The sequence below is a fragment of the Eriocheir sinensis genome, chromosome 14 (genome assembly GCF_024679095.1).
Source record: "Eriocheir sinensis breed Jianghai 21 chromosome 14, ASM2467909v1, whole genome shotgun sequence".
Lineage (NCBI taxonomy): Eukaryota > Metazoa > Arthropoda > Malacostraca > Decapoda > Varunidae > Eriocheir > Eriocheir sinensis.
Window position 1 is genome coordinate 16,839,714 of NC_066522.1, and position 22,847 is coordinate 16,862,560.

At 44.2% G+C, this 22,847-nt stretch overlaps 1 protein-coding gene across 1 annotated transcript in view; it reads left to right on the top strand.

Annotated features, from left to right (window-relative positions):
• The first annotated feature begins 17,522 nt into the window (after positions 1 to 17,522).
• The window catches only part of LOC126998575 (hemicentin-1-like), a 95,364-nt gene continuing 90,039 nt past the window's right edge, over positions 17,523 to 22,847 (top strand). Inside the window, exon 1 of the mRNA XM_050860390.1 lies at positions 17,523 to 19,826. Within this exon, the coding sequence (XP_050716347.1) occupies positions 19,754 to 19,826 (73 nt within the window). The 5' untranslated portion in view covers positions 17,523 to 19,753. The remainder of the gene's footprint in view (positions 19,827 to 22,847) is intronic.

Genomic DNA, 22,847 nt, shown 5'->3' on the forward strand with positions numbered 1-22,847 from the left:
GAAAGGTACCGAGTATGCAGAAGGACATGAGGAGGCTACAGGAGCCTAGACGGCCTAAAAGAAAAGTGGTCGTTGCCGCCGAACTTTGCCGAGTAAGTAAGGAAGGAGTGATTCATGTGTTTTATTGGAAACGACGAATGTTCCTTACAAAACCCTGGTAAGGTATTGCGAGTTATATATTTGATGAAATAGGAAGGGATGAAAATGAACGCACTGCATCTGTCATCTGGTGGCTGCTGTGGTTCGTACAACATGAAGCATTGTACTGGCCGTGGTGGGGCCTCATGGGGAAGCAAACCTGACGAGTAGTCGCTCAGGTCTTGTGGAACACCATGGAAGATGTAATTAAATGGCAGGATAGGGAACTGTCAGTTAATGCTGCTCACGACTGACGGAAAATAAAATTTTCCTGTCTTCTGAAAATCTGAAAAATGTCATAGCATCAGAAGCATGCATAAAAAGTTAACATAAATGTGTTCCAGTTTGTTTGAGGCAAAAACTGCAACACTCTGCGCCTAATGGAACTAGAGTCTTGCGAAGCAACAACTTTTCGTATAGCATTTAAGCATGAACAAAATGTGTGTGTGTGTGTGTGTGTGTGTGTGTGTGTGTGTGTGTGTGTGTGTGTGTGTGTGTGTGTGTGTGTGTGTGTGTGTGTGTGTGTGTGTGTGTGTGTGTGTGCGTGCGTGCGTGCGTGTGTGTGCGTGTGTGTGTGTGTGTGTGTGTGTGTGTGGTTTGATATATATAATATATATATATATATATATATATATATATATATATATATATATATATATATATATATATATATATATATATATATATATATATATATATAAGTAATACTTGACAAAGCAAATCGGACCTTTCCCCATGAAATACCTACTAAAAAAGAGAAAAATAAGCGGAATATGAATAATTCGAACTTGTTCTATTTACGGAAAAAATACACACACACAAAAGCTCTCCTTCCTATGACCTGGTTGCATTTCCCTCACTCTCTGTACACATTATATGTATTTTCTCTGGTTTGGCCTTGCAATATAGCTTATGACGCTTTTAATTGCGAATAAAAGTTACATGTTCTCTGTCTTTTTCATTTAAATAAACCTTTGCAAACACATTTTCGTGACTGAAGTGACTTCTGCTATTTACATTTAATATGCTGAGTGCTGCGTGGCCCTGGAACATTGCCGAGACCCCGCTGCTCACGGATACACAGCAGGAATCTCATGCTACGTACAGAACAAAAAACTCCAACCGCCACCTCGTTACATTCCTGCTTTAGCCTTGCCACATCTGCTTTTAAGACTTCAGACCTCATTCTATAGCCCTAGCCTTCCTTTTCCTTATCCTTGCGGCACTCACCGATCATGCAGTTCACACTTTTCACTAGCCAAGGCGCATCACTAGTTTTCCATGCTGCTGTGAAGACAAACCTTTCTCTGCACATCATTTCTCATTCTGAAGCACCAACTGTCCTGTTACTTATGCTACAATCTACACTCCTCACTAGCTCCATGTTGCTGTCCAAACCTCACTTTCTAACCCTCTCCACGTTCCTCATTCCTTAGCACTCCGTCTCGCCCCTCTCCCTGTACCGCCCACCAATCACCCAGTTCACACCCACGTAGCCGCGCCGTCAACTAACTGTACGCTGCCATTTTTCACAACACAGCAAAACACAACTCCGACAAATGAACAATTCTACGAGGGGAATACGTTGTCGAGGTTTCTGCACGCTGCCCTCTGTAATTTCATATCCGTTTTTATTATATTTCGGCCCGCGGATCCACCACCCCAGCAGGGCCAGGGACGCACCACGCACCCCATCGCTGCTGCTGCACTCTCGATCGTCCACAAAATAACTCGAACAATATTTATTTTGTTGGATAAATCTTGCAGTTGGGGTCACATCATGCATATATACAAGTACAAGCACCTCCCCCCCACACACACACCTACACCCCCCCCCCCCACCAAACACACACGCAGACATAAAACACGAGCGAAAACACACACACACACACACACACACACACACACACACACACACACACACACGAACAGCCCACGCACCAGAGAACACACTCCCGTTTGTTGACACGTCGAGCTCCACACACTCGCCCTGTTTTCACTAATGATTCCATAGGACTCCCCCGTTTGTCAGTGCTTTTATGGTAATACATATTTGAATTGGTCATTAAAAAAGGAGGTAGTACGGCATAAACAAGTGCGGGGCGGATAATGCTGGACCCTCATTTGCGGACCATTCGTCAGCACGGCATGGTCGCTCAGCCCTGCCCTGCCCAGAACAGCATACAGCCTACCTATACACCTCTCCCACCCCTTAAAATTGGAACAGCGTGCAGTCCTTCCATGTCCTTCTTTCCCATCCTTACTAGAAACAGCACACACCCTATCTATGCACCCCCTTTCCTATCCTTACTAAAAACAGCATACAACCTGCCTATACACCTCTCCCACCCCTTAAAATTGGAACAGCGTGCAGTCCTTCCATGTCCTTCTTTCCCATCCCTACTAGAGACTGCACACAGCCTATTCATGCATGGAACAGCGTATACAGCCCTTCCATGCACCCCATTCCCATCCTAACTAGAAACAGCACACAGCCTATCTATGCACCCCCTTTCCTATCCTTACTAAAAACAGCATACAGCCCATACATTCACAGCCCTGCACCCCTTCTAAGAGCAACATACAGCCCCTCCTTGCACCCCTTCATACTCCTTACTATAAACAACATAAAGCCTATTCATACACCACTTTCGCACCCCTCACTGAAAAAAACATTCACCCCATCAATGTCCCTCCCTCACCTACCCTTCACTCATCAGAAGAGCATACCAATACATAGCTCCCGGGGACATTCTAGTGGTGTTGCTCACGGTGGGAGGGAAGTGTAAGGAAAACATTTATGTGGCCTTAGGTTCGCCGCTTTTCCTTACCCCGATGATTTTCCCGGCTCGTCCTTCTTATATTTTTCATAATTGGTTTTAGCCCTCACGCATCCTCTCCTACCCCTTACTAAAAGCAGCTCGCAGCCCCCCATTACAGCCCTTCCCGCCCATTACTATAAGTCCAGGTGCGGGAAAGAACACTTGCCGCAAATTTACTGAGCCTGAGTCTGCAAACTATTTACCCGATATATGAAAAATGGAGCAAAGTTTTCTTCCTCCCCCGAATTTCTTGCCCGGTGAGTAAGGACGCCAGCCAACCACCTCTTTGCCTCGGCGCGGTGTGAGGCCGCGGCTGTTAGGGAGACTTTCACTTTTACACACACAAACACACGCATAAAACACACACACACACACACACACACACACACACACACACACACACAGGTCTTTTCTCGTGTAGGAAGTGCCGGTGTTCAGACGTTTTAGCGAGTTTTGTGAATTGAGTTAAGTTACACGAGATAAAGAATTTAGAATCATCATCATCATCATCATCATAATAATAATAATAATAATAATAATAATAATAATAATAATAATAATAATAATAATAATAATAATAATATGTAAGCCCGGTCTTGTTTGGGCAATGACGGTCTTAAGGCGTTATTTTTTTTTTTTAGCGAATTTTGTGAATTAAATTAAGTTATACGAGATTCTAATGTGCCACGCCGTGCTGAAGTCAATTGTAAAGAATTAAAAATCATAATAATTAAATTGAATAGTGCTTCAGGGGAGAAAATTACAATATGTTTCTCGATATCTTCCTATGTCTTATACCTAAATGTGTATATATATGTATTATGCTATATGTATACAAAAATAATATTCTTTCTTTCTTTCTTTCTTTCTTTCTTCCTCTCTTATCCCTGTCTTCAATCGTGTGCCTCCATGGAGTTCCCACCCTCCGAGGTATATGACTTCAGTGTCGGTACAGCAACTTCGAGAGGCTGACAAAACTCCGGCCCGAGACAAAAGTTCCGATAAGCTGGACGAGCAAAGTAAGAAACATACACACCGGGACGGCCCCATCTCATCGCGCCTCGGAAACTGGAAAAGAACATTAGCACGCGCTCAAGTTTGTGTCTGCTTGTGGGCCTGAGCATAGATAAGAGCTCGAGATGGGTCGGTGTCCTCAGACGCCTCCGCCTCTCACATCAGCTATTTCCAGAGGCCGAAAAGGAGATCAGTCGGGTTCTAATGAGCTCTTTTTAGGTTCTTAATACAGAAAAGGGTCAAACTACCACCAGGGTCATAAAGCTCCCCGTTGCAATTCTTAAAACTCCTATACGAAAGCCGAGTCATCAGGGTCATAAAACTACCCGTTGCAATTCTTAAAACTCCTATACGAAAGCCGAGTCATCAGGGTCATAAAACTACCCGTTGCAATTCTTAAAACTCCTATACGAAAGCCTAGTCATCATGTGAGTGCTTGGGCGCCGAAATGTTTAAGAATGCGACCCCGGGACTCTGGTTTTGTTACAGGGGACATTTTTTTTTTGACAACAAAGGAGACAGCTCAAGGGCACAAAAAAAGGAAACAATAATAAAAAAAAGCCCGCTACTCGCTGCTCCTAAAAAGAATCCAAAGAGGTGGCCGAAAGAGGGGTCAATTTCGGTCAATTCTAGTGGTGTTAGTTGAGGTGGGATGGAGAATGAAGGAAAACACGCACGGTAGACAGCCTCATCGCATCTCAAAACTATAAAAAAATCATTAGAACAAGTGTAATTTCGGTTGTTAGTGCCCAGTACAGATTTAGCTCACGAACAGAGTCTAATCACAAGGGACAGTCTTATGGGTTTGTATCATGAATGTCACTTGTCAGGATTATTATGTATCTTTAGTTTTGTTCACCGTTGCCAGATTATCGTACTCAGAGTATAGTATTTACCGGTTTCTGACGCCTAACTATTGCCAGGAAACATCAGGAATTAACTATTTTAACGATAATTATAAGTGAATCTCCTTATTGGGGTCCACGAGACAGTTTTTGGGTCGAAAGTCGGTAAATATAAGAGGCTGAGTAAGACAATCTGGCAATGTTGGTTTTGTTGCTTCTGTTTACACCGTTGATTTGGGAGACTTGGCCCTTGTTATAGTGTTCATTATTAATTTGAACCTTCATGTAATATTTCTTCACGGCAATTAATAAACAAAGACTTGGCCACCATCATATTTTCTCATTATTCATTTTAGGCCACATGTATTATTTCGTCACGACCACAGACAAACAAGTTAAAACACGTTCCTCTAATCGTTATGGTGTCCTCTACCCCGTGACTCTGACCCATTACCATACAGCACCATAAACTAACCTATGAATCACGCACCATGCCAAGGCTACCGGCACCATTACTGTCCAACACAAAGCTTATTGCATACGTGATTGTGTCCCATACCCACTCACCCTGAACCAACACCGCTGCCGTACACTGCAACACAAACTATGACAGAGCTACGAGCACCATCAAACAACACGAAGGCAATATCCAGCATGCAACACTATTATCCTCACCATCCAAGCACGCACGCACACGCACACACACACCGTCACTGCCATAAAACCCGCAACACACCGAGACAGCCACCATGCACTATAACCTGTATCACAATAGCTCTGCACCACACACCACACATCCACACGCCACGATAAAGCAACACGTGGAGAGTAATCACGAATCACACGCTATTTTCACCGTGCAATCATGGCCACCCTCACCCCCGCAGCGCAACCACCACCACCACCACCACCGCCACCACCAGCCATTTGCGAGAGACACATACACACATTTCTGCGGTCTTGTCCTCCTCCTCTTCGTATTCCACCACCGTTGACTTTCCGGCTTGTTGACGAGGCTCAGACTGAAATATACACTAAGTCAAGTGAAATGAAAAAAATAATAATACCCTGCCGCCGCTGCCGCCGCTACCTCATCCATATGCAGAGTCATAATGCACAATTACGACGATGCCTGTGTGTGTGACTCTCTCTCTCTCTCTCTCTCTCTCTCTCTCTCTCTCTCTCTCTCTCTCTCTCTCTCTCTCTCTCTCTCTCTCGCAGACCACAATGCAATGAGTGGAAGTCAACAAAGAGAAGCAAGTGAAGTGAGTGACAGAAATGCACAAGAAACAGAGGAAAGGAGGGGCGGGCGAGGACACGAGAGACGGAAGAACAAAGGGAAAGGGGACAAAGAAGGAACACAAGACTTGGAGGGTTGAGGGACATAGGGGTGTGGCTTCGGGCTATGGCTGGGGGACACGTGGTAAGGTGACATGTGAATAATAGATATGGGGTTTATGGTTGAGGAGACATGGACAAGTACTGGAGGAGGACGGACAATGTTGGTTATGAGGGATGGGGAGAATGGGTTAGGGGGGACATGGGTTTGGGGATATGGGTGGGGGAAATGGGTTAGGGGACATGGGTTGGGGACATGGGTTGGGGGACATGGGTTGGGAGACATGGGCTAGGGGACACGGGTTTAGGAGCTTGGTAGACTTGGGAGACCATGGGTAATGATGACTGGGGCATAAATGGATGCTGGGGAATGTACAAATGAGCATGGGTGATTCAAGGACATGGGTGGGTGGGACATGCGAGGTTAAAGGGAACAAGGATGATGAAAGACAAGCACTACGAAAGAAATTAGATTATCGTGGGCTGTGTGAGGAAGACGAAGGAGATGATAGGATTCGAAAACAGCGATGGGTACGGACTGGATCACCACCAAAAATAGCTTCATCAATATCCACCTCCTCCTTACGTTCACGATGGCTAATATACTCACTCTTATGCACGTCACTCTCATGGTTGCTTGAAATTCGAATTTAAATGAGGAGTATTGGCGGTGAAGGACGTGCAGGGTAAATGAAGTGAAGGAAAGAGTTAGTAAATAAGACGAGGAACTGGAAAAAGAGAAGAGGAAAGGCAAGAGGGTTAAAAAAGAAGTTAAAAATGGAGGAACTTATTTATGCATTTGTTTATGTTTACGTTATATTTGTGCATGAATGATAGATAACTGCGAGGGGGGACAGGTAAAAAAAAAAGTGAGTAAAGAAAACGAAGAATGAAAAAAAAAGAAGTTCGGAAAGGAGGAATTTAGCTTTATGCATAACGCTTCTCTTCCACCTGAAATTCGTATATGAATGAAAAAAAAAATGCAGAGGGGGAGAGAGAGAGACATGACGTGAATGAACGGAATGGTGAGGAAAATAAAAACAACAACAACAAAAATAAAGTTATGATTGGTGGAATATATTTTAATACATTACGTTTCTGCCACTACCACGAATTCGCAAACATTAATAAAAAAATAAAACTTGCCGTAGGGGAGAAACGAATCGGGTGAACGAGCTGAACGAGAGAAAGGAAGAACACAGAGAAAGAAAGGATACAAAAGAAAGAGAGAAAAAAAGAAAGAGAAAGAAAAATAAAGAAAATAATAAAGAGAGGACAAGAAAGAAAGAAAGAAAAAGATAAACGAAGAAAAAAGGAAAGAAAAAAGAGAGAAGGAAAGACGGAAACACGAAGAAAGAAAGGACAAGAAAGAAAGAAAGAAAGAGAGAAAGAAGAAAAGAAAGAAAGAGAGGACAAGAAAGAAAGAAAGAAAGAAAAAGATAAGCGAAGAAAAATGGAAAGAAAACGAAAGAAGGAAAGACGGAAACACGAAGAAAGAAAGGACAATAAAGAAAGAAAGAAAGAGAAAAAAACAAAGGACAAGAAAAAGTAACAATAAAAGAAGAAAAAAAAAAGGGATTGGAAGAGAAAAATAATATAAATGCATAAACCAGCCTCGTGCAGACTCCTTAAGTTCATATGTTCTTAAAAAATAGATAAACGAAATAGGAACGATGATAGTTATGATGAAAGAATGAGGAATGAATAAGTCAACGCCGAACCGGAATAAAACAAACAAAAAAAAGCTGCTAATTGAGGGAAAGGAATAAACATTGAAGAAACAGATAGACGAGAGAGAAACGATGATAAAAAATGACAGAAGGGTAAGGTGGAAGAAGCTGTGAATTGGAAGAAGAAAGAAATAGAAACAGAAATTAGACAGAAAATGCTTGAAGTGATGATGGAGATGAAGGGAGAATAAGATGCGATATACCGTGAATGGAGGAAAAGGAAATGGAGTTAAAACAGAAAACAGACAGACGAGATGAAAATGCTGATCGAAATGATGGACGGAGAATGAGGTGCAAATCGCGGGGCGCAAGAGCCGACATATGTTACCGAGCTCAGCCTCCGCGCCACCAGTAAGCCACCAGTTCGCGTCACTCTTCATCATCCTCTCCATCACTTATCTCGCGATCTCTTCCATCTCCCTCCGTGCACCGATCTTCCATTATAACGTCTCTCTCTCTTCCTTCCCTGATTGTCACTTCGGTTAAGATTCAATTAGCATTTTTTTCCGCGGCGTTCCTTTTCTTCCCTTTCCCTCAATTTGCATTTCTCTCTCTCTCTCTCTCTCTCTCTCTCTCTCTCTCTCTCTCTCTCTCTCTCTCTCTCTCTCTCTCTCTCTCTCTCTCAGATTTTCTCCTTATCCCTCCTCTCCTCGGATCCAATTAAAGGGTTTTCAACACTAAACATCTCCCTCTCTCATTAACTTTCTCGCTCCCCTTCCCGCCGACCGCTTCTTCAACGAGGGCTCGCCACTTCCGGTCACAATATTCGAGGCAAAAGAAAATGGGTATAATAAAAAAGCGCGCACACACATACACACACAAACACACACACGCGCGAAGATTTACTTGTTCATGCTGTTTTTTTCTTTTTTTTGAGTTAGTGACGTTTTTGTTATTGTCTTTATTTTTTTCCCTTTTCGCTCTCTCGTTTCCTTTCCTTCCATTTCTTTCTATCACTTTACTCCCCCTTTTTTTTCCCTTCTTGTACTCTTTATTGTCCTTCTTCTTTCCCTCGTTCCCCCATTATTTCTTTTCATTTCCACTCCTTTCTTACCCTTCTATTACTTTTCCTTCCTTCCTTCCTTCCTTGTTTCACGGTGTCATGTAATTAGTCTCCCTCGTTTAGGTTCTTATTATCTTCTCTAAGTAAAGAGTAGGATTCATGATACCCTAAGTGGCTTTTGGAAGGGGTTTAAGCAGGCAAGGGCAACAGATCCGCCCCTCAGAATAGCATTGAAACCTCTTCCGCGCTGAACACTGAATCACTGAATATATCTACCCTAAACTGACCTCTCTTTTGTCCACTCATCTATACTCTCTGATATAGGAGTGGTGACTTGTGGCTTTTTTTGCTAATTTATTTTCGCCCTTGAGCTGCTTCCCTTACTCTAAAAAAAATATATGTACCGTAAACCCAACAATAATTTCAACTTTAAGATTACGAAGTGAACACGTGAATGCTTCCTATTCTGGCGTTATATGTAAATCCGTCGCTCAGAGTGAGAGAGAGGTTAAACTTTCTATTATTATCAAGATCACATTAAATTTTACCTTTTTTTCATTTTTCATTTGAACCTCATCCGCACTCTACGCTGCATCGTGAACTGTATCTACGGTAAACCCAACTGATTTCAGCTTTAAATTACAAAGTGAAAATGCGAACGAACGCTTCCTTTTCCGGGGTTATATGCAGATCCGTCCCTCAGAGTGCCATGTCAACCTCTTCCGCAGTTTACATTGAGGCATTAAATATATCTACGGTAAACCCAACAGTGATTTCAGCTTTAAGTTACAAAGTGAAAACGCGAATGGATCCTTTTCCTGTCTTAAATGCAAATCCTTCCCTCAGAGTGCCACTAAAACCTCTTTCCGCACTCTACGTTGAATCATGAAGTGTATCTACAGTAAACCTAACAACGAGGGAGTTGAATTCAGCTTTAAATTACAAAGTGAAAACGCGAACGGTTCTTGTGCCGGGGTTAAATGTAGGTCAGTCCCTTGCGGCGACACGTAAATCTTCGTGACACTTTATGCAAAAATAGTGGCTCCAGTTGCAGTTTAAAATGACAAAGTGAAAACGGATATGCTCTCTGTGCCTGTGCTGTCAAACATTCCTGGAACCAAGGCATCAACGGCAATAACTAACTTCAGTGTCACAGGTTGAAATGGAACACTAAAAGCGAGTATATTCCAGCCTCCGTCACTGCTGCCAAACATTTCCACGAACAGACCAGCCAGACATCCATATTTTCAAACGCTTTCGCCTCTCTCAACAACTATTTCCAAAGGCTACATAGGAGATTAGTCGGGCTCTCACAAGTGTTTTTCACATTCATGGCACAGAAGTATTGTCAAACTATTTCTAGGCTCAAAACACTATACCCACCATGAAAATACCAACAACCACTATGTAAGCCTTATCAAATGTGGGTGTGTAAGTCTCGAGGTGTTTGTGAATATTGGACCTAGGAGCTTCCGTTTGGTATATTCCTGTTTCTGTTCGTGGTGCCCAACACTCCCCCGACCAGCCAGTGTAATATCCATACCCTTAAACGTAAAGGGTTCCGATTACGACTATTTTCCAAGGCCACGGAGGAGATTAATATTTGGGACCTGCGAGATTTTGTTTGGTATATTCTTAAACGTAAAAGGCTTCCACTACGACTTTTTTTCAAGGTCACAGAGAAGATTAACCGGGTATTCATGGGTGTATATCCCGTTCAAGATGCAGAAGGCGTGTAAAACTATCACTAGCATCACAAAATAGCCCATGGAAATCCCTATAATTACTACGTGAGGCTTTATAAACAGGCTTACAGAGGTGCCGATACGTTTGAGAATTCTGGTCCATGCAGGCTTTCGTTTGATCACGTCAGCGGCACTTAAACACACACACACACACACACACACACACACACACACACACACACACACACACACACTCACACAAACGCCGAGAAAGTTGCCTCATATCAGCGTTTGGCTCACATCAAAACACCGGGCATTGATCTCGAGATAATGCGCAATGCTTGGCGTCACGCGAGGTCAGAAGGAAGCGGGACGGGAGGCTTTGTGAGGGCAGTGCACTCTCGTCACCCTTCATGAGACAATCGAGAGGCCTTTGACCCCCCGATAAAAAAATATGCCAAAATGCGAACATGATCGGTGCGAGTGGATTGATTGCGCGTTTAATTAATTCATCCTTAATAATGACACACGCAAAAAAAAAAAAAAAAAAAAAAAAAAAATGTTGATTATTGATAACTGATGATTTTTTCCCCTCTTCGTATCAGATTCAACGACCTTATCATAAAATCACATGCAGTATCGTATATCTGAGCGTTGCGACAGAGATATGCATTAGTGTCGACGCGGTGCTCCGGGCTGTAACGCGATCCAGCGATTCCCGCGAAACTACAGGTCTGTGTCTGTGGCGCGACGCTCCCTCGAGGCAGATTCCGCCGGCCCTGTGATGTTTGTGTGGGTCTCGAAAGGGGGGCTGAGGATCCAAATGAAGAAGAAAATGGAGAAGAAAATGAAAAAGAAAATGAAGAAGAAAATGAAGAAGAAAATGAAAAAGAAAATGAAGAAGAAAATGAAAAAGAAAATTAAGAAGAAAATAAACACCAAGACTCCAGGGCAAAAACAAAAACAACAACAACAACTATAACACCAACAACAATAAGAGAAGACCGCTAGACACTGCTTCCAACAAAAGTAGAAAGAACGAGAGGTCAAAAGAGAGATCAGTTTCGGGAGAAGAGGTGTCTTGATCTAGATAAAGGTTCAGAACATGACGAGACCTTTACTCCCTGCTTGCTTTCACCGGTTAGCCTATACTTCCTTTTCCTGATTAACTGCACTCCTAAAATACTCTAATACCGAATTCCCATGCAGACGTGCTTTCCTATTTCCCGTGGGCTAGTAATGGCTGAAAGTGATGATGATGATGATGATGTGATGGTGATGATGGCGTCTTATCACAATGGAGGGACAAATCTACTACAACAGCAAAAAGAAGAACTACAAGAAAAAGGAGAGGAAGAAGAAGGAGGAAGAAGAAGAAGAAGAAGAAGAAGAAGAAATAATGAAAAAAAAAGAAAAGAAAAAGAAATAGAAAATTAACAACAACAACAACAACAACGACAACAACAAAAACAAAAACAATACAATTACAACAACAATGAGACACGTAACACCTTCTTGGAGGCGACGCGTCTGAACCAAGAACGCTGCAGGCTATTTTCTGTGTCTGCCTACTGTCAAAGGTACGCCTGGCTTACCTCGCTCCCCCCCCTCTTAAAGAAGCGCACTCGTTCCCTCCGTGTACCTGGAAAGAACGGAGAAGGAATATCAAGCCTCAAAAAACTATAACAAAAAACATAACTGATATTCTTTTTTTTAATTTTAGAAAATAATCCTCGGTGCCTGAAAAGAAAATAACAGGTAATTTTTCTTTTATCTAAGACTATAATGCAAATAACAAGACTTTTTTATGACTGGGGGACTAAGAAGTGGACTAGAAGGCGAACTTTCAGCAACTAATCCTCTGTAACTGAAAATAAAACAGTATATAATTTCGTTTTCCTGAGAGACGATAATTTTGATAACAATTTACACTGACTGGCGAACTTCGAAACTTATAAAAAAAAAAAAGCTGTCACCTTCCTCGTATATCTCCATCCTCCACGTAAGCACAAGATCTTCCTCTGAGGGCCATAACCATGATGAATCCCTGAGCGCTGGATGGTAATAGTCAGGAACCACGACCCGTTTGCATCATCGAGGAACGTGCCTGAGCGAAGCGTCTGATTAGAGCAACGCAACCAACTGGCAGCCTTGAATATAACGGAGGAGATGCAGGGGAATGTGGGGGGGGGGGGGGAGGTGCAGTGGAATGTGTGTGTGGGGGGAAGTGGGGGTTGGGGGAAGTGTGTGTGGAGGGGGGGGGGTAGGAGATGCAGGGGAGTGTGTGCGTGTGTGTTGGATGAGGGGGTGGGAGGGAGTGTGTGGGGATGGGGGTGAGGTGTGTATCTGTGTGTGTGTGTGTGTGTGTGTGTGTGTGTGTGTCCAAAGTCCATAAAAGTGATTAGTCGGTTTCTCATGCGCGTTTTTCTCATCCATGGTGCAGTAGCCTTGTTAAACTATTACTAGGCTAATAAAACTACCTTTGGAAATGCTAACACAACCTCTAGGAAAGCCTAATCAAATGTGTATGTAAGCCCTGAAATGTTTATGACTATAGGCCTAAGTGATACTGCCCAAAGGATTGACACACCCAATAATTCAACATAGCAATAATATAAACATCTCGTAGCCTCTCACCGACTCGCGTTCTCCCTATAGCCAACTACCAGTGCTGCCCCCTCGCGGAAGCTCACATAACCAAGCAATCTGACAAAACACACAAGGCGGGGAGGCAAAATCGATAAGCAATTTGTAACTGCAGAGAAACCTTCGTCACGTTAAACACTCGACGTTCACGAATACGAGAGTTTGCAAAGATAAAATGTCGCGCATAAGATCGGTCGTGTCTGTTCCAATCGAGGTGAGGAGAGTCGCGCATCTTGGAGGAAATCAGAGAACGCATCAAGCCGAAATGGAGGAGACGGAAATGCAAAAGTAAAAGCCGGGGTATTAGGTGAGAGAGCGATGGAGGAAAGAATGAGAAAGAGGAGGAGGAGGATGTCAAAGAGAAGGGATAAGAAAACGAGGAGGAGAAGAAGGATCAGAGGGAAAAAGAAAGAGAAAAGAAGGAGAAAGAGAAGGAGGAGGAGGAGAATATGAAAAAGAAGAAGAGGAGGAAGAGGAGGTAGAAGAAGAAGATTAACAGTAAGAAAAAAATAAGATTAGCTTAAGGAAAAAATACGAGAAGGAAGATGAGGAAGAACAGAAAGAGAAGAAAAATAAGATTCTGTTAAGAAAAATAAGACAGAAGGAAAGAGGAGAAAGAGGAAGAGAAAGAGGAGAAGAAGGAGAATCAATCATTTATACAGAAGTGGGAGAAATGAAATATTGAAGTTATATTGAAAACGAAAACAGAACGAATAGAGCCGAGAAAGGAGGAGGAGGAGGAGGAGGGGGACAAGGAAGAGGAGGAGGAGGAGGAGGAGGAAAAGGGGGCACACGTAAAAGGCTTTTGAGATGTGAGACAGGAAAAGAGAGGGAAGAAAGGGAGAAAACTGCAAAGGGAGAGGGAAAGAAAGGGAAGAGACAATTGAGAGAGTAGGAGAGAAAGGTCGGGAACTAGAAGGAAGGAAAGAGAGAGTAAGAAAGTCTGGAAACGAGAGAGGAAGTAAGAAAGTGGAAGGAAAGGAAGAATAAATGAAAGGAAAGAGAGGAAAAGAAAAGGGGGAAGAAAACGAGGGAATTAGAAGAAAAGACAGAGCGGAAAATAAAGAAGAAAGAAAGGAAGAGGGAGAAGGAGAACGAAATCCTGCGAAAGAAAAAGAAAGAGAGAAATAAAGAGAAAAAGAGGGAGAGAGAGAGAGAGAGAAAGAAAAGAAGGTAAGCGAGGGAATTGGAAGGAAGATCAAGGCTAGTTGAGTGCTGGCAGGTTGGAGGCAGGAGGAGGAGGAGGAAGAGGAGGAGGAGGAGGAGGGAAGGGGTGTAGGTTAGGGATCGAGAGAGATGTCTTGGGTGGAGGGTGGAGGGGGAAAGGGGGGGAGGGGGCAGGGTCACCATCAGTCACCCTTAATGGGAATGTAATCGGCCAGGACTCCCCCAAAATCTTTTCTCCTTCTCTCTCTCTCTCTCTCTCTCTCTCTCTCTCTTTTCTTCTTGTGAGGAGGTTAGGCAGGGAAGAGAGCAAGAACGAGAGAGAGAGAGAGAGAGAGAGAGAGAGAGAGAGAGAGAGAGAGAGAGAGAGAGAGAGAGAGAGAGAGAGAGAGAGAGAGAGAGAGAGAGAGAGAGAGAGAGAGATTACTATTGTTATTATCATCGTCACCATTATTATTTATTATTATTATTATTATTATTATTATTATTATTATTATTATTCCTCATCTCTCTATCTTTTTTTCCCTTCCTCTCTTCTCTTTTCTTCCCCTTTTTTCCTTCCGTCCTTTATTAGTATGTTCCTTTTTTCTTCCCCTATAACTTTCTCTCCCCCGCTTCGTACATCCTCACTTTCTTCCTTTTTTCGCTCTGTCTCTCTCATTTTCTCACTCCCTCCCTCTTCTCTTCCCACTTTTCATGCCTTCTTTTATTATTTCGTTCCTTCTTTTCTCCTTCTATTGCTTCCATTTCCTCAATCCTTAATTCCGCCTTTCCGTTTTTCTTTGCCTCCTTCTTTCTCTCACTTCCTTCTCTTTTCTTTCCATTTTTTCTAATCTTCTTTGTCACTGTCTTCGTCTTTCATTTCCCTTCCTGTCCTTTCATTTCCCTCACACTTCCTTTTCCGTTCCCTTCCTTCCCTTCCCTTCCATTTTCCTTACATTTCCTTCTCTTCCATTCCCTTACTCTTTCCTCACTTTCCGTCTATTCTTCACAGACTTTTCCTTCTATTCCTCTTACATAACCACTTCCGTTCCTTTCCCTTCCCTTTCCTTCCCTTCATTTCCATCCCATGACTTTTCCACAAGGATCTCTCTCACTCCTTATTCTTTTCCTCCTCTCTCCTTTCTTTCTCTCCTCCACGAATTTTTCTCCCTCTCTTCCATCTCCAATCCCTTTCCCTTCCCTTCCCATCCTTTCTCCGCGTCCCGACAACAATCTTTTATCTCCTTTAAATATTCTAATGAAAAACACCAAAACTTATAGGTCGTAATTTCTCTCCCCCGAAACGACGCAGCCAGCCAGTCATACCCTGCTTCCCTTATTACGTATCTGGCGGGGCGGGGCGGGGGCAGGGTGGGGCGGCGGGGCGGGGCAGGGGAGGAGATAAGGAAAGGAGTTGGGGCGGAAAGAATGAATGCCTTGGGGAAAAAGTTTTGATGCCTTGAGCAGAGTCGCAATAAGCACAGCATGAGGGACGAAAGGCGGACGTGATGTTTGAGGCTTTTGTGTTTTGTCCAGTGTGGGTATAGAGGGCGGTTGCGGTATGTGGGCGGTGTTGGTGGGGAGTGTTGTTGAGCACGTACGTTCCTGAGTTGACCACGTACGTTCCTGAGTTGAGTACGTACGATCCTGAGTTGAGCACGTACGTTCCTGAGTTGAGCACGTACGTTCCTGAGTTGAGCACGTACAATCCTGAGTTGAGTACGTACGATCCTGAGTTGAGTACGTACGTTCCTGAGTTGAGTACGTACGTTCCTGTATGTACAGTGTCAGTATATGTATGCATGCGTGTGTGTGTGTGTGTGTGTGTGTGTAGATGCCAGAGTATGCTTAAAGGAGGCAGGAAGGTTACGATAGTTTCTTTGTATATGAGTGAATGTTATGTATGAACATATGTATGTATGGGTGTATGAGTGAGTGTGTGTGTGTGTGTGTGAAAGGGATGGGAAAGGAAGGGAAAGGAAATAAAGGGATGGAAGGAAAGTAAAGGGAAAGGAAGTAAATTGAAGGGAGGTAAAGGGAAGGGAGGTAAAGGAAAGGGAAGGGAAGTAAAGGGAAGGGATGGGAAGGGAAGGGAAGGGAAGGGAAGAGAGGTAAGGGAAGGGAAGGGAATGGAAGGGAAGAGAACATAGAACAGAAGGCAGAGAGAGAGAGAGAGAGAGAGAGAGAGAGAGAGAGAGAGAGAGAGAGAGAGAGAGAGAGAGAGAGAGAGAGAGAGAGAGAGTGTGTAAAGGGAAGAGCCAGCATGAGTCCACGGCCGTTTTATGTTCGTAATGGGCCCGTTGAGAATAGTTTTGTATATTGGCGTGTATGGGGTGCCGACGAGGCGATGAGGCGCGCTGAATGGAGGGGGTAACGTGTTCCTCTGGCTCTCAGCGGCGGCACTCGGGTTATGAGCCGCGAGGATGTAGCAGATAAAGCCGTGACGAGCACATATTCACCTCTGCTTTTTTTCCCTCTCTTTTCCAGGTTACGGGTGCTTGGGATGTCGTTGTCGCGGAGTATTGGTGGCGGTTTTGAGTTCATAATCGTCGGTCTAGTAGTTTTTTTTATGCGGGGATGGGATGGGATTTTTTTTGGGGGAATGCTTTGTTTTGTATTTTTTTGCATTTTTTTTCTGTTTTGTTTGCTGGCTTTGTTTTTTAGGATTGTTTTTTTTGTGGTTTCTCTTGGTGTTATGCCTCTTTTCTTCTTTATTTTGTAGTGTTTCTTTTTCTCTGTTTTTTTTTATTGTTTGTCTTTGGTTCTTCTTTTCTATCTGTGTCTGTCTATAATATGTCTTCGTCTCGTTCTTTGTCTTTCTTTTTTTGCTTTCTATCCTTCTTTCTTTCTTCCTTTCTTTCTTTCTTGCCTTCTTCCTTTCTTTTCTTTCTTTGTTTATTTGTGCCTTTCTACTTGTCTGTGCCTATTGCATTTTTCCTTCTCATTTCTTTCTTTTTCCTACTTTCTTCCTTCCTTCCTTCCGTCCTTCCTTCCTTCCCTCTTTCTGTCTTTCCTTCATTCTTCCTCTCTCTCTTTTTTTTTCTTTCTTTCCTTCCTCCCTTCCTTCCTTCTTCCTTCCTTCCATCCTTCCTTCCCTCCTTCCTTCCTATCTTTCCTTCATTCCTTTCATCTTCCCTTCTTTCCCTCCCCCTCTCTCTCCCTCATACTCCCGCCCACTAACCATCGCGGGAATGACGACCCCAGCAGCTGCCTCGACTCTGCTCCTCCAAGACCCGAAGAAGAGACTCAAGAGGGCGAAGAGAAGGCTCAGGGGTGCAAAAAGCCTCCTCTCGACGCTCCCGGCTATTAGAGGCAAAGATCGGTGGTGCGTTCGAAATGCAAATTGGTCCATTCAGAAACTGCGACCATTATTCGGCGCCGAGGGAAATGTTATGGCCGCCGGGACCACTGTGGCGCGCGGGTCCCCTTCACGCCAGCCAGCCAGATAGAGAGGCGGCGGTTCTCGGCTCACTTGTACACTATAAGACACATATACCGGATGGGAGTCCACTGACGCTTCTTCTTGTTCGTGTTATTTTTGTTCTTGTTGTTCTTGTTCTTCTTGGTCATCATCATCTTTTTCTTCTTCTTCTTCTTTTTCTTTTTCTTTTTCTTCGCCTTCTTCTTCCTTCTTTTTCTTCTTCTTGACCTTCTTGCTTTTGTTGTTGTTTTTGCTCTTGTTTTTCTTCTTCAACTTCATCATCATCATCATCATCTATTCTTTTCATCTTCTTCGTCATCATTTTCATCTTCATTTTCTTCTTCGTTTGACCTGTATCGCTTTGTGCCGCTTCGTAGGCCCTCCTTCTCCTCCTCCTCTCCTGAACCCTTCCCACGCACCCACCACACAGGAACCCGAACGACAGAAGAAAGGAAAGGGTCGGCGGTCCGTGGTCAGGGCGCCGGGCTCGTAATGGCTTCATTGGGAATTCATTCGCTAAAGTCCAATCGAAGCCTCATTTTGGACACTTCTCTATTCTTTTACCACAAACTCTATTGGGCGGCACGTCTGGGGCTTTGCACGGACACCTGCTATCGCCATTTGTCCCGAGGTGGCGCGGAAGTGACACTCTCCTGATAAAAGGGTGACACGTTCAGACTAGGGTTCTTTGGCTCCTTGGGTCCTTGAGGAAGAAGTAGCACGTTGTATTGGGCGGCAGATCACAAAGACACCTGCCATCACACTTTGTCTTGGTATGGGGTCGATATTGAACTCATATGGTAAAAGGGTAATAAATCTAGTATAGGAAATCGCCTCAATGTGTAAAAAGTAAGAGCTACAGGGGTGACAGGAAGCAGGAACGTGGTGACTGGAGAGCCGCGCGGGAGGCTGTCTGTGCTCTCTGGTCTGCTGGGCGTTCAGTGTGGGCCGAGCCGTGCAGCGCCCCGTGTCTGTGCCGCCCGCCGCTGATACGCCCTCACACAGCCAGCGACACAGAGCATTGCCAGAGCTTACACTTTGACGTGCCCGGATAACAGACAAACCGGTGCACCAGTTATACAAAGTGGATAATAATGCTCGTGTATCAAATGTAGCCTAACTGGTGCATTGCAGTGTGTTAGTGATTTAATACGAGGATAACACAGATAATGATTGAGATAAGAAAACGTTTTGCTAACAGTTGAATCCTGTGATATGTGTCAGGAATTTTTCTTTTCTTCTCAACGCTGACTCTGCTCCGTGGCGCAGTGGCAGTTAACATAATGCGAGGGTGATGGAGCGAGCAGAGGCACTTCACGCGAATCTCAAGTCCTTGCCGCCGTTTATGTTCTTGTGGCGGCCGGCGTGTGGCTGTCTGTAGGTGTTAGCAGACGTTGACCTCCTCCCCTAGACACTACCGTAAAACAAATGTCACTTCTAGCTGTTTAGTGTTTGGAAAAAGTTCACATGACACGATTAAAACAAGGCGTGGTGGTGACTGGATTGAAGGCATTGGCTGGCGGTGACTTTACCCGAGGAGTGTCATTCCTACCAGTGGTGTCTTAGCGTCGGCAAAGTGAAGTGTCTCAAGAAATCGCCTGAAACTATGACAACTTACAGTGGTCACGATTACTGTGTCACACCTTGCCCGTCGTATCTTTAGCGTGGCCACTGAACATTCTCTCAAAAAAAGTCACCTAAAACCACAAAAAAACATCCAGGGTGACTCGATTACAGGGTCGCATCTTGGCCACTGTCTCCCCGTCGTCGTTAAGGTCCCCAAAATAACCTGAAACGACAGACCCCTCTCGCGGTGACTCAATTACAAGGGTGGTCCAAACTCTGTCGAGGCGGCTTTGAAGTTCTGGGATTACCCGTGTTTCCTCAGCGAACCCAAGATTAGCCACGACCTCCCCCAGCGGCCAGTGTGTACCCGGCCCAGCGAAGGGGGCGCGGCGGGGCGTCATGAGGCGGCTACTGGCAGTGGTGGCGGTGGTGCTGGCAGGAGCGGCCACCACCGGTCTGGCAATTAAGAGAAGTGAGTGTTGGGGAGTCTGGGGTTGGAGGAGGGGATCACGGGGTTTGTGTTGGAGTCAGGGAGGGTTGTGTTGGGGTCATGGAGGGTTGTGTTGGGGTCAGGGAGGGTTGTGTTGGGGTCATGGAGGGTTGTGTTGCGGTCAGGGAGGGTTGTGTTGGGGTCAGGGAGAGTTGTGTTGGGGTCTGAGAAGGTTGTGTTGGGGTAAGGAAGGGTTGTGTTGGGGTCTGGTGTTGGGGGCGGAGGTGAGGGAAAGTAGTGTTGGGGTTTTGAACATTTCCAGGGGTAGTTGAGTGAACCTGGTGGTAGTTTGACCCTTCTTTTGTACCACGAACCTAAAACAACACTCATGAAAACCCAATTGATCTCCTTTTTAGCCTTTAAGATTTATGTTTTTTTTTGTTTTTTTTATCACAACGACAAAGTAACACACACACAAAAAAAAAACTACCACAGTCGAAAAACAAACACCACACACTCACAATAATGAAAAAAACCTCTCGTAAAGGGGATGAACAAAAACAAAAACGACAGGAATAAAATAACACGATCACCAAACAAACAAATGGAAAGATTGTTATTTTTTCCCCCAAACGTAAAATAATACCAGACTGGCTGCTCCCGAGGTGGTAGTAGGGGGAGGGAGGGAGGGAGGGAGGGAGGGAGAGCGAGGGGGAGAGAGAGAGAGAGAGAGGTAGTCGGAACTTTAAGCTGAAAACGTCGCGCCTGGCCTGACTATGCTCCGGCTGCATTGATCAATAATTGTCGTAATGAGGCTTATTTCATGTATATTTGTATCGCTAATAAACACTATACTTATTCTCATGCTGTTTTTGTGTGCGAGCCCCGATCCTCCTTTGTCTCGGTAACTGATAAATGGTAAATGCGTGATGGACTTCTTTTATTTCCATCTATTTTTGCCTCCATTTATTTTTGCCCTCGAGTTGCTTCCTTTCCCGTGAGAAATAATAATGAGAGGCAAGAAGAGTGTCGGGAGTCGCGTCTTCTCCACGGATGCGCTTCTTTGCTTTCATTTATTTTTGCCTTTGAGTTGTTTTCATTACCGTAAAAAAATAATGGGAGGCGAAAAGTGTTGTGAGTCGCGCCTCCTCACCGGCAGCTGGCGAGGGCGATAACCAGCCGATGACGGTGCTCGGGGCGGCTCTCTTGGATGCTGCTGAGGCTGTTTGCTCTTTCCTCCCTCTCCCCCTCTCTCTCTCCTTCCTTCCTGCTCGTATACCTGGACACCGCTACGCCCGAAACTAATTACCTTTGTCTTCTTTCTTCTCAAATTATCGGACTCTGCCTTTCTATTTCCTCACGTTTCATTTGTTTCGTGGTTAAATTATCGCACTTTCTAATTTTACGTGGACTCATTATTTCTTTATCAAACTCCGATTGTCACACTGAATGTTTGCGTTTTCTGATTGTCAAAGTTTCATTGTTCTCTCTACTTGTGTTTCAACTCGCGATTCCTCTTTCTTCTATTCAGATTATCACACTACGAATTTCTCCTCGTGCATTCTCACAGGTTTCCTCTTTCATTTCTCATACGAAGTTTCTGTTTGTACCGTTTACTTAAATGTTCTATTCTACTTACACATTGACTACTCAGGTTATAACACTACGAATTTTTCCTTCTGCATTCTTCACTCGTTTCAATTTTCTACTTTTCACTCTAACTTTTTTCTACTTGTGTCCTTTACTTCAGTGCTCTATTCTATCTTCATAACGATACTCCGCCCTTCAACATGTGCAGCTCTCTACGTACAAAAGTCAACTGTCCAGGATCTCACACGTTTTCTTTTCCACTTCTCACACGAACTTTCCTCTACTGTCGTTTACTTCAATGTTCTATTCTTCCTACATAACGATACTGCACCCTTCTACATGTGCAGTTCCCTCACGTTAAAAGTCAACTCTCCAGGATCTCACAGGCTTCCTTTTCTACTCCTCACACGAACTTACTTTCTACTAGCGTCATTACTTACACAGTCAACTCTACTTTCATATGGCACTTCAGTCTTCAACATGCGCAGTTTCTTTACGTATAAAAGTCACCTCTTCGGGATCACTTGCGGGACGTCCTCCTTACACATCAGGAAGTCAAGAGGCGAGCCAGTCTTTACGGCCCTCAGTGGAGCAGGCCTGACAGAACGGAGGAAGGGAGAGACAGACAGACGGACAGGAAGGGAGTGAGAGAGTGAGGCAGGGAGGAGGGGAGGGACCAACCTAAGCCGTCACCCGCTGATAACATGCGGGCGCGCCATAAAGGGGAGTTGTGGCACCGTTCACAGCGCGTATATATTTTTGTAAGGCTGAAAAAAGATAACTCGTCCCGGTGTTGTCATGCATTATTTGGCGCGAGGCAGGTGGGGCGACCGGCTGGAGGTGGCCGCCGGGAAGGGCCATGAAATATATTATAGAAAAATATGCAAAAGTGATAGTGTGGTGGGGTGGGTGAGGGTAGTGGTGGTGGTGGTGGTATAGGTGGCGCTTGCTCTCCTTCATATTATTTTGTGCCGCTTTCTAGGCCAAGTTTTACCTCCCTCACCTCCCTCACCGCCTCCGCTGGTGCACTGAATTTATCTACATATTTACTCTCTCTCTCTCTCTCTCTCTCTCTCTCTCTCTCTCTCTCTCAAAGTAAACCCTCCAAAACGACGTAAAATTTGACGATTTCGTTGAACCATAAATGAGAGAAAATAAAATGCAGTCGTGGAGTCTGTCTGTATGTTTTTGAAGTTATTATGATTCTCTGTTCTCTCTCTTTCTCTGTCTGTCTTTCTATGTGTGTCTGTGTCTCTCTCTCTGACGCAATATTTAGCAACGAGGACTTAGCAATTTGGACAACGCTAATCCCCCTAATCATTGTTTAAGTCGATGCTTCCGGAATTATTGGCAAATGCTGGTAAATGGTTGTGTTCTGGAGAGTATTATGAAAAAAGGGTTGCAGAATATTGGTATTAGATAAATCTGAATCTTTTGTTTTTCTTGTTATTATCTTTATTTGTTTTCAGTTCT